The sequence below is a fragment of the Aspergillus stella-maris genome (genome assembly GCF_047715825.1).
Source record: "Aspergillus stella-maris strain CBS 113639 unplaced genomic scaffold BDV14scaffold_49, whole genome shotgun sequence".
Classification (NCBI taxonomy): Eukaryota; Fungi; Ascomycota; class Eurotiomycetes; order Eurotiales; family Aspergillaceae; genus Aspergillus; species Aspergillus stella-maris.
Window position 1 is genome coordinate 1 of NW_027396843.1, and position 14,790 is coordinate 14,790.

Here is a 14,790-nt window from a genome sequence, read left to right on the forward strand (position 1 = left end):
CAACAACAACAACAACAACAACAACAACAACAACAACAACAACAACAACAACAACAACAACAACAACAACAACAACAACAACAACAACAACAACAGGAGAAACTAAAACAGCAAGCTGAAATAGAACGACAGGAGCAACTGAAGAGGAAAGGACTAGGGTCTAAACCAGCGGGCTCGCGTAAGTTATGGAAGAAGGAGCGACCAGTACATCAAGATATCAACCGAAGATGGCGTGGACGGAACAGCCAGTTGAATAGTGGCGGCGGATTACAGTCTCACAAAAGCCCTATGAAACGAACTCAGCGACAGTCTAAACCAAAGGGTCTTTGGAATTCACTAATAAGAGCCCGGATGGCTCGGGACGCAGCAATTGCTAATAAGACAGGGAAGAGGGTTCATGATGAGACTGACCACGTGTCTTCGGCCGAGGAACCTTCTGGCACCACCGCTGAGATTGCAGGCACTTTAGGGTCAGGGTCTTTCCACGGACAAACTGAAAGGAACGCAGCGCAACCTGAACAACAACAACAACAGGAGCAACAGGAGCAACTCAAACAGCAAGCTGAATATGAACGGGCTCAGCGTGAAGCTGAAGCGGCACAGCGAGCTGAGCAAGAACAACAGGAGCAACTGGAGAGGAAAGGACAAAGGCATGGAAGTCAAGTAGGTGAAACATTGACTACTGTGCCATCACCAGCCGAAAACCCGGAAACAATAGAAGTGGAACCGGCAGTCCACAACAATGAAGCCGCCGCGAAAGAGATTGAAGGACTTCTTCACAGAATGCTCCAAGAGAATGCAGGGTCAGGTACCGCTAGTCAACATACAGAGATCCAGCAACGAGTTATTCAAGAGCGCGCTGACACCCTTGCTCAACTGCAAGGCAAGGATAAAACCATTCCTTTATCACAGGGTACTATTGAAGGCAATGATGTCTCGCGGCCAGTAACTAAACTACCAGTTGATTTACCAAAACTGATTGCACGGTGGCGTGCGCTGGATAGCCAGCCGGTTGATAAAACTGCAACGCAATCTCGCCGTAGCCATGGACGATCTATTCGACCAAAGTCTAAACCAGTGGGTCTTCGTAAATCGCGAATGATGGAGCGACCAACACACCAAGATACGATCAGGGCAATAACTCGGGATGCGGCGGTTGCTGATGCTATACGGGAAATGAAAAAGGATGGCTCTGGCGATGCCTCTCAAGGTATAGAAAACTCGGCAGACAATCCCCCACAGTCTAAACCAGAGGGTCTCTGGAAATCACGAATGAAAGGCCGGGGGACATATCAAGACATCAACCAATTAGGGGCTCGGGACGCAGCAATTGCTGATGGGACAGGAGAGAGGGTTCATGATAATGCTGGCCACGTGTCTTTGGCCGAGGAACCTTCTGGTTCCACCGCTGAGGTTGCAGGCACTACTGGGTTGGGGCCTTTCCACGGACAAACTGAAAGGAACGCAGCGGACGCACTGAATCCGGAACAAGCCCAGACACAGGCGGTTGAAAGACAGATTTCGGAGGAGTCACTATTCGATGAGTCGCATCTATCTGAGAGCGGAGCTTCGGTAGTGGAAGATATCTCGGAGAGTGAGGAGCCCAGAACTGTCGTTTCGTCAAGAAAAAGGAAGTTCCTGGAGGTATCTAAGAAAGATGAACAACAGGGACACTTGAAACCATGGGGAAGGAGGGCAGTCGAGAAGCTAAGAGACGCAGACCAGAAGCAAACCAATGGAGGTAGTTCACCCGAGACATCGCAGATGGGCCTATCTTCTCCGCGTAGGGCACCAAACGTCAAAGACCGCGCGCAGAAGGTCGTTACACAGCTTAGTTTTGGTCAAATAGCGGCGACAAACCCAACCCCTACAGACACGGAGAACCAACAGCAGCCAGGCTATGGACTCGAAGGCTCAGCTCCGATCGGTAATCTCAGTACCAACACCGCTAGCAATGCGTCACCAGCACGGAAGGTAACAGTGACATTCCGTGTTTGGGAGAAAGGAGAATGGAGGATAACGGATACAAAAACCGTCAAATCTGATAGTCCGCTTGAGGCGCAGATGATCGCCGACCAATATGCGCGTGACCATGACCGTAACGCACGCTTCTATAATTGGCAACTACGGAAACTCGCTGTTGATGAGTGCGTTCAGGCGGTGATTGATGATGGCAGTCTCACGATCCTCATGAGTTTCGGAAGGGACCTGGTGGTAACGCGGTATCTACTCAAGTCGGTAGAGCAACTAATGGAAAATGTTGGGCAAAGCCATTGAGAATGACACTTTGTATTATGGGTGACCAATAGACCAATAGGGCCACAAAAACGTAGATCAACGACCAAATTGATCTTGCGTCTGTCGTGGGCGCCAGTTGACGGGCCTCGGTCTGTGATGGTCGTACGACCGCAAGCCCACGACAATGTTGGTCTGGGGTGCAGGGTCTAATGTGCCTGGTGCTACATCCCGAGACCTGCACTTGCAGTCCTACCACTCGGGTTATAAGTACCTGGGTCTACCACTTGGGTTATCAGTGTCCGGGTCTACCACCCTGGGTCTTTACTCCCACCCCCCTGGCCTTCTAGGTGTTCATACCATAAGCCAAAGTCTGTCCTCGACTCGCAACCCCAGGCAGGCCTCCCCAGACGTTTTCAGACCCCACCGGTCGTGTGCCTTGCCGCGTGCGTCCCAGCTAATTCAAGTACCACATAAGTTTTATGTATTAGGGAGAACTCTAGAATAATGTTCTAGCCCACTACCAGAATAATATAGATTTTCTTCTAATATCATGTAGTTATCCCAGGACATGGCTGGTCCTAGGAAAAGGATTCCCAGATACGCTTGGCTCCTGAGTTACCTTATTCCAGGAACACTAAAGACCCAGGACATACCCATTCCTAGGACAAGGATTCCTAGGACTAAATATAGCGAAAAGATAATCATAACTAGCCAAGGGTTAATCCCTACTTCAGGAATTAGTATTTTTTACTGTTTACTTAATTAAATTTAGACAAGGGTCCCTCTACAAGTTCTGCACTGTCAACTTCAGGCGCGCCAAGACGTGCTCCATCAACGTGTTCCAATCCAATTAAGGCAAGGTGACCCTCCACAGTTTCCCGCAGTCTATGCCTTTTGAGAAGTCAATACTTCCTTTGACCAACCACCATCTGTCCAGGAAATTTGTTTCAACGGATGCTTGGTCGTACTATTTAGCACCGGATGCCGGGATGCTGAATCAGAAGGCGCACTACAGTGGCCATAATTCTGGGTTGCTATCTTCCCACATGACGCTTGATGAAGTCCAAAGTCGCGTACCTAAATTCTTTCATGGTAGCTAGAACAGGGATGCCATTCTTGTGCACGGCCGCATTTTGTGAAGTGTCACTAGCAAACCACTTACCTAAGTAGACAAGAGCACAAGGGACATGTATTCCCACTAAATTTCATTGTGGATCTGAAGCAGGTGGTGAGTATAGAGAGCCAGAGGGCCACGTCAGCCAATAAAAGCAGCAGCACAGCTCCCTGCCATGTTGTTGTTGGGGTCACAGAGGGCAACGGTGACTTTTTTTGGGCGCGTCCTCTAATAGTCAAAAGGGATAAACGCTCACATCCAGTCGCATCAAGAGGCTTGCCAAGTGAAATTAAGGAAGACAAAGCTATCTACAACATAGGAAGCAGGCATGTGGTTAGTAGCCTCGGACAATTACCATGCCAAGCGCTCGCGTGCTGTTGCCTAAAATGGAAAGGTTGAAGCTATTCATAAGTCATATATAACACGACAATAATATTACAGATGGGCATCTGCCATTAAGAGCTAAGATCCAAAACAAAGGTAGGATCAAGAAGTTTTCTATAAAGATAAGAACCTTCCGCAACAGGATTATTTGGTTCTCGTGGTTCTCGTGTAGGGTATGATGGAGCCAAACACAGCCAGGAAGGAAAAAAAGGAACCAGGAAAGAAAGAGCACCTAGAAAAAACTGTTCCCAGGTAAGCCTGAGGCAGGTCTGGTGTTGAAGTTATTTTTGGGATCGGGGTACGTGCTGGATGTCAACAGTCTACCAGCCCATTTTTAGCCTGGAACCTCGCTACTGCTTTTTGCTTAGGGAGCGGCTCCAGATCGTGTGTGTAAGTACTCAGGTAAGTGCTCAGTCATGCACCCCATGAACTCTTGGTAAGTGTCAGGGAGCAATCCGGGAACCATCCGGGAACCATCCGGGAACCATCCGGGAACCATCCAGGAACCATCCAGGAACATTTTAGAGACAATCCGGGAGCAATCAAGGAGCGACTAAAATTAGCACTAAGGAAACCCTGCTTAGTCTCTAGTTAATTACCAAGCCCTTAATAGCCAAGCCTAAGCATAGCCCTGAGCTCTGCATACCTAAATAGAACATACAGTGCTAGCTCAACCAAATCTTTTCTTTTATTCTTCCACTATTTCCTTAAGTCCTGTATCTTGAACTTATATTAGGATTGCTGCTGTTTGTCCCCGCAAGACTTTATTCCGCGGTCTGCAAGCCAGTGTAGTTCAGAGCCAGGTTTAGCAGCACACGAGCCGTGGCATCCAAGGAACGATAGATAGGGTTCTCATGGCCAGGCAGGAGCAAGAGAGCCAGAAGAAGCCGCCATCACCACGGCGAGTCAAGAAAACAAGACAATGGAATTAAGACTCATGCTGTTCGCCTACGCGTACCTTACCACCAACACGGCCAACCTTATAATATTCTGCTTTGCCGACATCTTGCTTCGCTCCGAGCTTCTAGTTACACTGGATGTACTATAAAAGCGTGACCTTGATTTCAAGAAGTAGGTCAATGTCTGTCATCGGCGGGCTTTGTAAAACGTTATCTCCCTTACCCTAAAAAAATGGAGAGGTAGTAATAAACTGGAACATGTAGCGTCTTCTATGGAGTTATGTGCTTTAAGTCTACTAGACCCCCCTAGAATAATATGATCTTTTTCCATACGAAAGCATAAGCAAAAGCATAAGCAATGATATTTAATGGTTTTCTGGTTTTATGTAAACATCTAAGCGTTTTGGGATGGAGACAAGGATATGTTATTACCCAGGGTTAGTCTCCTTTCTTGCTCAGGGTTGTACTCCAGTACACCTGGATCGCGCCTCGTGTTCTCCCTGGATATTTCTCCGAGAATAGCCTCGTGACTTCTGCCCAAGACCGCTTCTCAACTTTCCTCAGCTTCAGCAGAAGGTTTCCCTCTTCCGTGGACCATGTCATGCCCCTCCTCGAGCTTCTTCGGGGCTCCTTCCGAATGATCGAACTTTGTTGAGTCGTATCCTGGGGAATCGAGCAACTAGTTGCTCGCGCATCTCCCTTCTTACATACTGTTGGTGAAAGATCAGACATGCAATGCTGTAGAGCACCTTCGAAAAGCCATGAAAGGAATTGCAGCCGGTCGTTAAGTGGTAATGACACAAAGTGAGAACGGATGGCAGTAAAAGAATCATCCTTGGATAGCGATGCAGTGCAAGCTCGAGGCCGCTTGCGAGTTTGCTTGTCTGGTTGTTGCCTCTTCCGCTTAAGGCTTTTAGGTTCTTCGCAGACGCGGTGGTTCCCATGAGCATCATTCGTGTAGGATGCGTCGAGACTGGTGCCTTGTTGAGAGGGGCGCAATTGTTGACCGTCATGGATGAGAGGGTGGTCACTTGTCTGAGTACTGCCATTTTGATCACTAGCCCTTCTGCTGGAATCTTGACAGTGGCCGGTGAATTGGCTGTAAAGAACGGGTGGAGGGTCAGGATATAAACAAATCGTCCCGGGACCAATGATGCTGTCGGCAACCTCTGGGACTGATGGCTGGAGGTTCACATTCTCCCAAGACCCGTAGTGAGCAAGGATTTCCGGATCAATAGGAGTGTCATCCTGTGCATCTGGAAGCCTGAAGAACTCTTCCAAACTATCGTCCGAGCCAGATACACTTGGGGATGATAGAGTAGCCTCCCCAGAATCTCCCTGAATTAGGGACGGCGGCTTGGGAGGGGTACCAGTGCTGTCTTGAAGCTCACAGCGGGAAGTAATATCCACATCTTTGAGGCGAGGCACCCAATCATTTGGATTTTTATCCTGTTGCGGGGTCACTGGATATGTATGCGGTTCTGGTGCAGTTGTGTCCCGTGGTTGGCACTGGGAGCTTGATGGATTCGGCCGGATGCCCGCGCTGGTAGACACACAAACTTCGACCGGTGGCCGCGCGGGCAGGTCATGCTTGGGAGGTGTCAAGGTGTTCCAAGGAAGGTTCTGGGTTTTTGTAGAGCATGAGTTGGATGATTTGTATTGCGCAGACGGTCTCCGGTTCGGGGGAGCCCACGGCTTGAAGTTGTTCATATGATATGTTGGCAGCATATTGTGGGGAATAAGGATCTTTCAGGGTATATTATGGCAGACGGGCGATTAGGGAGAGGGAGGGAAGAGGATTTAGGGTAGGAGTTGGAAGGGGAGTTGGAGGGGAGAGTGCAGGCGCTGTGAGAAACAGACTAAGATGCAACCTTTGCGGTCTTGATCACCCTCTTTATACTTGCTCTCCGTCTCTTGGCCGTCTAGCATCCCATGCCTCTTATTGGCAGAAGCACCAAGACGCTCTTCTCGCCGTCAGTACCTCAACCGGCTCCACTGACGTCTCTATCTCGGACCACGAGCGGCCTGATGGCGGAGACCTGGTGTCCTCCGCAAATCATGACTGGACGCTCCAGCTCGAAGCCTCGCTCGTCAAACATGCTGAAATGAAAGGGTGCGGCAATTTTGCCATTGGCTGGTAAGTAGGGTAATAGACGTAAATAAAGCAACCCTGGTGGGGTTCGAAGGTAGCAGTGGAGGAGAAGGGCGCAACCGGGTTCACCCCGGCGCAGCTGACACGCTGCAGCCAGACCTTGTTGTTGGATAACCCAGAGTTGACCCTTCTCATATGGATCATTAGGAGTCCGATCAAAGAAGCAGAAGATGAGATCAATGATCAAAGACAATAGAGGGATGAATGAGGACCCAGGGGCCTCGTGGAAAAGCCCAGATAGATGGCATGGCCGTAGGCGTCAGCCAGAAACTCCAGTCGCCCATCAGATGGCGGATGATGCGCCCACGGCTTCCTGGTTATGATGATCAGCAGCGGCACAGAATCAGAGACAGAGCTGAAAGCTCACAAACCAATAAAGTGATGATAATTAATGCCTCAATTTCTCCATCGTCCAGATGACCTGTCGGCGATGCCGTAGCAAAGGGGGCGAAGAGGGGTGGTTGGACGGCGCTATGCTGGAAAAAGCAAATGCCGGGTAAAGCGGCATCTTGGGAAAGGGGCAGTGCACAGGCGAGGCAGGACGGGAGAGGGAAAACAGAAGAGAAAGTGCGTGGTTGTTTCGAGGGAGAGAGGCCGGGCTTATATACGTGCAGCGGACGGGTTGAGGCGGCAGGCGAAGGCCGTAAAAGCGGCGAGCGGGTGACGCGATCCCCGAAGCGGTCAGCGCTATACCACAAGGGGCAGTGCGATGCCCGTCCGCGGCAGGCGGTGGCGGGCGGCAGACGGACGGTGCAATGAGCGCCGTTTCCAGCGCCCCGCTAACCGTGTCATCGAATACTATATATAAATAGGTATATAATACTTATACTTTCTACTATTTATAACCTACTAGCAGTCGTAGTCCCTTCGGGTGCAGTTTGTTTTGCAGCTGGATAACAGACCAGTTGTAGAGTCTGGGTACGTAATCCATGTATTCTTGCATGACTTGAAGTCGGACCCACGAGATATCGTGGTCGGTAGGTCTTTTGGCGTTCCATCGTTTGAGCTGGTGGTGAAGGTTTAGTTAGCATTGGCCATAGAACGGAACTCTTAACATTGAGCTCCGGTGTGGCATACGAAGATTGTTCCTTTCCGGTGGCTGATATGAATCCTGGATGCAACCCCCAAGAGGCTTGTGGCTGTGTCTCCAGCGGAGTTGTTCAAGCCGACGACAAGGACATGATTTCCTGCAAACTCGTTCGGGCTATGAACGTGGGTTAGGTTTGATATATACAGAGAGTGACCGGGGGTGCTACTTACTCCTTGAACTGCTGAGAGTGTATGACGTTTCCAGCGAATTTCTCAATTCCCTTGATTGCAGGAACAACGTTAGGAAGGTGATTTATTCCGGAGGCAATCACGACTCGATCGAATTGTCTGGTGAAAGGTTTACTAGCTTTGGACTTGGTAATACGTAAGTGTAGCTTCCAACAGCCATTTTCTTGATCACGCTCTATTTCTTTGACATCAACACGTGTCTGTATCGAGTCATTTAACTCGAAATGTGACGCATAGTCGAGGAGATATTGGTGCATTTGACTCGCGTGGGGATAGACCGGTGTTTCTGCACAGACAGAGGATTAGTTTAAATCTCAACTTCACCGAACAGGGTCTAAGCAACTGCGACGTACCAGGCTGGTGTGGAAAATCCGTAAAGCATGTCTTTTCCAATTCTTAGATATAATGTCATCTGGTCGGCATTCGGGTGGTACCTTGTACTTTGATCCATTCGCATATGTACCTATAGCCCCGTCATCAGTATGAGGTTTGAACCAGGGAAATGGCCCAGGATACCTACTCTTCAACACCGTTGTTTTGGTGGGTGTATCCTCATACCCCCAGACCCCTCCGATCGAATCGCTGCGCTCAAAGCCTGTGACATCGAAGCCTTCTTCCGCGAGGTTCTTCATTGTCACGAGGCCGGAAGCCCCCAGCCCAATCACCGCGACTGTTGGGTTTTTCAGCATGATGTCGGACCTTTGCTCTGATCCCCTTGCATTCAGCTGCAGCTGGGACACGCACTGGTTTTGTACCCACCACAACCTGTCAACCAGCACAGCCAATGGCAGGGGTCGGAAATCGTCTGCTAGCGTGCAAGATATTTTAGTTCTCTTTTCGAGAGGTGGGGCACGGCTGAGTCGCGAGCTGGGCCGATGGGGCTGGACTCGGGAGGGTCTTGATTTGTGCACGTTGGGACTTCTCGGTAGTAGATCGCATCAGTAGCTGAGCTGGTGTAATGGTACCTACTGAGTCGAACGGCGTTCTTCACCGGTGGAGGAAACGTCCTGGGCCATGCACAAGGTGCCTATGTTATATCACAACCTTCTAGTCTGTATAGATTCTATTCTCTATCCCCCTTCTAGATGCAACATCAAATTTGCATCGCACCGACTCGAAAGTCCCTCGATTGCTCCCTCGACCTAAAACAAACATATGGTCCCTGACGCCCGGAAGTCATCCACCCCTTGAGCTCGTACTCGGTTTTCCCACTGCACGCCTTATCACGCCGCACCTCATACAAATACAGTGTCCTTGCCACGGTAACGCTAATCTCATCCAGCGCCAGTCTCTTCGCAACACAGGACGCGGACCAATACTAAACGGGCAGAAGGGTGCCCTTGAACTATCCATCCCGTCTCTCGAACATAGCCACTGGTTTGGAACAAACAAATCGGGCTGTGGGAAGTATGCCGCGTTCCGATGCAGTGTGTGAATTGGCGATCCGACAAAGGTACCCCCGGGAAAATGTATACCGTCAACGTCGATGCCACCAGGGAGCACTTTGCGCGGTGCTAGCCCGGTAACTGGCGGTGATAGACGGAGGGACTCATTTATGCAGGCTTGTAGGAATATGCAGGATTGTAAGTATCTGCCCGGCCGGATGGTATTGGGATCTTGGAATGTCTTGAGGATTTCTTCTGTGGCCTTGAGCAGGACGGGAGGGTTATGGAGGAGGTGGAAGAGAGTTGCGCTGATTGCCACGGCGGTCGTGTCTGCGCCTGCGATGACGAGCTGTAAAAGCTCCACCCAGGTAGGTCTCCTTGGGTGTTAAGTTCGATTGGCCTTTGCCGGCTTGCGATGCTGATAAGTGCGCGAAGGAATCGGTCGAGCTGTGGATGTTGCTTGCGGTCTTTCTGTCATCGGCTTGCTCTTTGTTCCAGGAGCCGAATTGGCGGATTTGCGTGGAAATTATGGAGAGGAAGATGCGATCGAGTTTGTATTTGGCAATCATCGGCTGCACGAAGCACTATTTCCGTGAGTATTCACTGTGTTGTCGACGAGAGAAATTGACCAGGCGCATGGGATATACCGACTTACAATCGCATTCCGACGGCTCACACAGCTGATTATCTTGGGAATATACCGATGTGTCTCTCCCCGCAGCAACCCAAAGGCCTTTCCATAGCAGAGGTCACTGATAATGTCAAGGGTCAAGTAATCAGACGAGGCTGCAATATCCCTTGCAGGACCCCAGCCCACCTGATTGCGCGCGCTCAGTGAGGCGCAAAAGGTCTGAATATGCGACAGCACGCGATCCTCCACACCTTTCAGCGCGTTCTCAGTGAACAGCCGTGCCAGGATCTTGCGCTTTGCCGCATGCTGCTTTTTGCCGATACAGCTGATTGTACTCGGGATATGACTGCTGGCGCTCATGACGGAATACACGTCTGCCTTGACGACGTTGGCCCGCGCGGAGTATATCTCCGACATTGCGGTGTAGGTGTTTATGGAGACTGAGTTGGGGCCGAACCGGACGATGGTGCCTGTACTCGAGCGTTAGACAGCCCACATCGTGCGTTTACGCTTAATAAAGTTTTGCAACTTCGTACCGTAGGTCTCATGCCACTCGCGTAGTTTGAGGTGGATGTCGCCGGTTCATGTATAGTACGCTGCGTACCAGTCTGTCAAGCTGGCGAGCAACGGCCCGGGGTGTTTTCGGAGGGGGTGGAGGAAGATTCGATGGAGACATAATGTAGTGAACTATCATATTAGTGACCACATCTATTAGCGACAACGCTTGCTCAATCAATGCATGCAACTAACCCAGATTGAGAATGCGCACAGCGCAAATATGGCGTGTGCAAGGAAATGCATACTGTGTGACGACAACGGGTGATGCTTACTGAAACCAAAGCAAGATAGAAATCGTAGAGTCTCGGTTGCTTTATAGCACTGCGTCGCTTTTTGCATGTGAGACATTCGTACAGGAATCCACTTCTCAGGCCGTGTATATGGAGCAATGTTGGGTAGTTAAGCTATTATAATACTGCTGGTCGTTGTATAATCGGCGCTAGCGGACGGGACCCGATGTCAGCCTCGACCAGTAGTTCCATCGCTGCCAACAGGCCAACAGCTGCAGTAAACACCGTTACTGCCAGCGGGTTTCCAGAGGTCGGTTATCAATTATGATGCTAAACGGGAAGGTGGAGTCCGACAGCAGCGGAGAAACCACTACTAGATGCTTCTGTTATGGGAGTCAGTATATCAGACATGTGAATTGTGTGTGCCTCTCAGCCGAACGTGATGGAGCATGGAGTAGTCCGTGGCTGGCAGGATGGATATAAATAGAGCACTGCCACTTCGAAGTTTCCCTTGTTAATAACATCCTACGACTATTCACTACACCTCTTCTGTTTCATCTTTTATCCCTTTTCTATTGCAGCATGGCATGGCAAGAGATCACACCTGGGCTATACCAACGCCCCTTCGACACGAGCGAGCGCCTCTATCGCGGTGCCGGGGCGACTACCGCACACCTGGGAAAGCAGCACTGGCTGGTTGCAAGTGCAGTCCAACTCAACACCTTGCTGTCCACATCTGATCTTGAGCGCACATGGCTAGCTCTACGTTACAAGCATCCCCATGTGGCAGCCGTCGCCAATAAACCCGGGACCCTCATCCAATACAGCGTACCGTCCACTGAAGCTATTGAGGCCTGGTTTCAGAGCACCTTGATCATCCATCCATTCAACGAGCCGAGATCGGCGGAGCAGTTAGAGTCAGACCTTGAATCAACAGAAGTATGGATGCTTCGCTACCTCCCACACTCAAAGGAGCTGCTTTTCCGTGCACCACACTGGCGTACGGACGCCAGGGGAATGATCCTACTTCAACGTGAGTACCTAACAATGCTTTCCGCCGGCTCCGTGGCTGGAGACTTCGACGGAACAGAGATCTCACGGCTGCCTCCGCCATTCGACCAAATCGCAGGGCTAGCAACCGAGATAATCCCCGAAATGGGACCGGCCTCGGATGCAGTCCTCAACGTACTCTTCACGGGCTCAACACCGGTTTCGGTCAACAAGGCCCGCGGCCAGAGCGTAACGACAACGGTCCACGCAGCTCTGATTATGGCAACGCGCAAGCACGTTCCAACCAGTGGGCGCTTGATGGGCTTCAACCCGTTCGACGTCCGCGATCGGCTCCCAGAACCCTGGAACTCAGTCGCCAGCTGTGCGATGCTGGGCCACACGGGCAAACCGTGCAGCATCGATTTCGTCCAATATCCTGACTTCGACTCAGTCGCAGCCCATCTCTCAGAATTCTATAGCGAGGATTTGCAGCCGCTGTTTGGGCACATGGTGGATTTGCATCGCAAGATTGGCGATATCCTCGCGATGCCGTTTGAGGACGCAATTAGCATGCCGGGTGCTGCGCGTCCGGAACTGAGCTCATTGGGAGTCATTGATAGATACTTGCAGACAGGGTATACCGGGCCAGCGGGGGTGTTTGAGGTTGAAGATTGGTGGCTGGGGGTGCAGATTATGAATCGGCTGTTACAGATGTATTTGTGGACGCGAGATGGGACGATGCTGCTGGGGTGCAACTATAATGAGGCATTTTATCCGGCGGAATTTGTGGATTTGTTTGTTGATGAGTGGAAAGAGGCGTTAATTAGCGAGCTAGAGATTAATCTGTAAGTAGTTGCATATTAGATAATATTTTGCATGGAAGCAATGCCTTCAGCCGGGGCTCTATACATCGAGGGTTTCGCGCTAGCGGACGATTCCCGACTCGGGCCCTTCCTGTGGGACACACCAGAGCCCACTCTACCAGCCCGTTGGAAAAGTCAACTTTACCCTCGGCAAATGTATGGGAGCACGATGCATCCAAGATCTTATTTGTGTTTCCCGCTGGAACTTGAATGTATGGAAGACACGCATTAATCAACTCTATTCTCTAATATTCAACATCAATACAGTCCGCAATCCCCACCCGCAATGCGCCCCTGAACCAAACCCCGAAACCACCTATAGCAGCACCAAAACTTCTCATGCAGAGCCGTATCCGTCGCTCTAATAGACATGATAGTACACTGCTTGTCAAGCAAGAACGACCGCCGTCCATCCACAGCATCCGACACCGCCATGCCAATGTTCATCACCCACAGGTTCGCTTCCGCCGTGTACCGCACCCACATCGGCTGACCCGTCTGCTCCATATCAGCCTTCAGCTGTCGTCGAAGTCTGGCCAGCTCGTGTTCATCGAATGGTACGCGTGTGTCGAGAAGGTACTGCAGGATGAGCACTGCCCCGGCACACGCCTGCAGCATCGCCCTCTCGCTTCGTGTGATATCCGCCGGGTCGACGATAGGCGGCGTCCAGCGGTCGTCCAGTTCATGCCGGAGATTGCGCAAGGCATGTTCCGGGGCCGTGTTGATGTCGTCCAGGCCCTCCACCGCGAGGAGTAATTCGTGCACGCGCTCGAGCATGCCGATCAGGTGGCTGCGGACTACAGGGCTGCTCCTTCTGCCAGGACGATTCCGGAGTCTGTCCAGTGCTAACCGCGGCAGCCCGAAGGGCGGGGACCGCGTGTCCCACCTGCACTCCAGAGCAGAGAACACCTCCAGTCGGTCGAAGACGGTCGCTGGGAGCACAATGTTCCTGGCGTTGCGTCAACACTATATACCTCTTCAAGATAGCCATTCTGATGCACTTACATCTGAATCATCTGCGCGAGGGACCCATTGAACCCCAAGGTCTCCAGCCCGCCCCTGATCTCAACCATGCGGAGCAACCCCTTCCTATGTGCTTCTGCAGCCGCTTCATTCCGCTTGTAGCACCAGCTCAAAGCGAGAAGCACAACAACAGCAATTGTGTTGTCGTTGGGGACCGCGCCTGATGCGATTCGTGGATTCAGAAGCTGGATGGCTTGCATGTGATGGTGGATGGTGATAGAGCCACCAGTGGGAGTCAGGCTGTTGCGGAACCACTCCAGCTGCGCGGAAGCGAGGTACAGTGTGGCGTGGAAGAGGCATGGGTCTGAGGCTGCAAACCCGAGCCAGGAGGTCTGGTAGTTTAATGCGACGCTGTCTCTACCTACCTCTAGGTATTGGAGCGCGATGTAATATTGGACTGGGGGCGTGGGTTAGACAATAGGTCTTCCTTACCCACTAGCTTGAAGCTATAAGTGGATGCTTGTGGCCAGAAAGGTAGCTTACAGAATTTAATAAGCTCTTGAAAGTAGGGCTGGGTTTTAACAGGGTAGTCGGGCTTGTACTCTAGTGCATGAAAGGCCTGCTTGAAAGTAAAGTAGTAATGGGACTTTAGAAGGCGGACCCTGTCCAGCCCGTTATATGTGCATTTGGCCTTAACTCTACTCATGGTTATTACTAGTCCTTTAGTTCTTCTGGTGCTGGGCTTATACCTCTTACATTACCTGCAACAGGGATATAACTTGTTGCAGGACTTTTTCTGTTTCTAGCAAATAGAACAGGCCTTCCAAATTTGTTTTAACGAAGTCTCCAAGACTAGACTAGCTTGCAAACTGCTGGATACCATAAGCTTAAAAAAACTTGTTCTTTGTAACGGCCACGTACCTTATTTTCTGCATCTTAAGCCTAGGGATTCAAGCGACACGGCCGTATACTCCATAACTCCAACTGCCGTACAAGCACTGCTGGCCCACCCCCTTTTTTTTTTCTTCTTAGCTATTGGTTCCCCCGTACTGACTATGGTCTACGCCCTGTATACATACTGCGTGCAGCGCGAGCAAGCAGGCAG

At 50.8% G+C, this 14,790-nt stretch overlaps 6 protein-coding genes across 6 annotated transcripts; 2 read left to right on the forward strand and 4 right to left on the reverse strand.

Annotated features, from left to right (window-relative positions):
- The first annotated feature begins 531 nt into the window (after positions 1-531).
- On the forward strand, positions 532-2,949 carry BDV14DRAFT_177896 (uncharacterized protein). Its single transcript, XM_073769509.1, has one exon. It carries the CDS (start codon positions 784-786, stop codon positions 2,275-2,277), a length of 1,494 nt encoding a protein of 497 aa, XP_073625557.1. The 5' UTR covers positions 532-783; the 3' UTR covers positions 2,278-2,949.
- Positions 2,950-4,405: 1,456 nt separating this feature from the next.
- On the reverse strand, positions 4,406-6,527 carry BDV14DRAFT_99164 (uncharacterized protein). Its single transcript, XM_073777978.1, has one exon. It carries the CDS (start codon positions 6,361-6,363, stop codon positions 5,074-5,076), a length of 1,290 nt encoding a protein of 429 aa, XP_073625558.1. The 5' UTR covers positions 6,364-6,527; the 3' UTR covers positions 4,406-5,073.
- Positions 6,528-7,070: 543 nt separating this feature from the next.
- Positions 7,071-8,754, reverse strand: BDV14DRAFT_202594 (flavin-binding monooxygenase-like-domain-containing protein; the record flags this gene model as incomplete). Its single annotated transcript, XM_073774075.1, has 8 exons — positions 7,071-7,100; positions 7,159-7,566; positions 7,638-7,793; positions 7,865-7,991; positions 8,048-8,351; positions 8,419-8,449; positions 8,500-8,528; positions 8,586-8,754. The coding sequence occupies 8 exons, from the start codon at positions 8,752-8,754 to the stop codon at positions 7,071-7,073; spliced, it is 1,254 nt and encodes a 417-aa protein (XP_073625559.1).
- A 977-nt stretch (positions 8,755-9,731) lies between these two features.
- BDV14DRAFT_202595 (uncharacterized protein) lies at positions 9,732-10,498 on the reverse strand (the record flags this gene model as incomplete). The annotated part of the gene is made up of 2 exons (XM_073774076.1): positions 9,732-10,034; positions 10,106-10,498. The coding sequence occupies 2 exons, from the start codon at positions 10,496-10,498 to the stop codon at positions 9,732-9,734; spliced, it is 696 nt and encodes a 231-aa protein (XP_073625560.1).
- A 953-nt stretch (positions 10,499-11,451) lies between these two features.
- On the forward strand, positions 11,452-12,708 carry BDV14DRAFT_202596 (uncharacterized protein; the record flags this gene model as incomplete). Its single annotated transcript, XM_073774077.1, has 1 exon — positions 11,452-12,708. One exon carries the CDS (start codon positions 11,452-11,454, stop codon positions 12,706-12,708), a length of 1,257 nt encoding a protein of 418 aa, XP_073625561.1.
- Positions 12,709-12,980: 272 nt separating this feature from the next.
- BDV14DRAFT_202597 (uncharacterized protein) lies at positions 12,981-14,391 on the reverse strand (the record flags this gene model as incomplete). Its single annotated transcript, XM_073774078.1, has 3 exons — positions 12,981-13,671; positions 13,728-14,142; positions 14,229-14,391. 3 exons carry the CDS (start codon positions 14,389-14,391, stop codon positions 12,981-12,983), a joined length of 1,269 nt encoding a protein of 422 aa, XP_073625562.1.
- Positions 14,392-14,790: the final 399 nt, after the last annotated feature.

Excerpts from the sequence above, each read along its gene's own strand:
- BDV14DRAFT_177896 (XM_073769509.1), top strand. The coding sequence starts at position 784 with ATGCTCCAAGAGAATGCAGGGTCAGGTACCGCTAGTCAACATACAGAG.
- BDV14DRAFT_99164 (XM_073777978.1), bottom strand. The coding sequence starts at position 6,363 with ATGCTGCCAACATATCATATGAACAACTTCAAGCCGTGGGCTCCCCCG.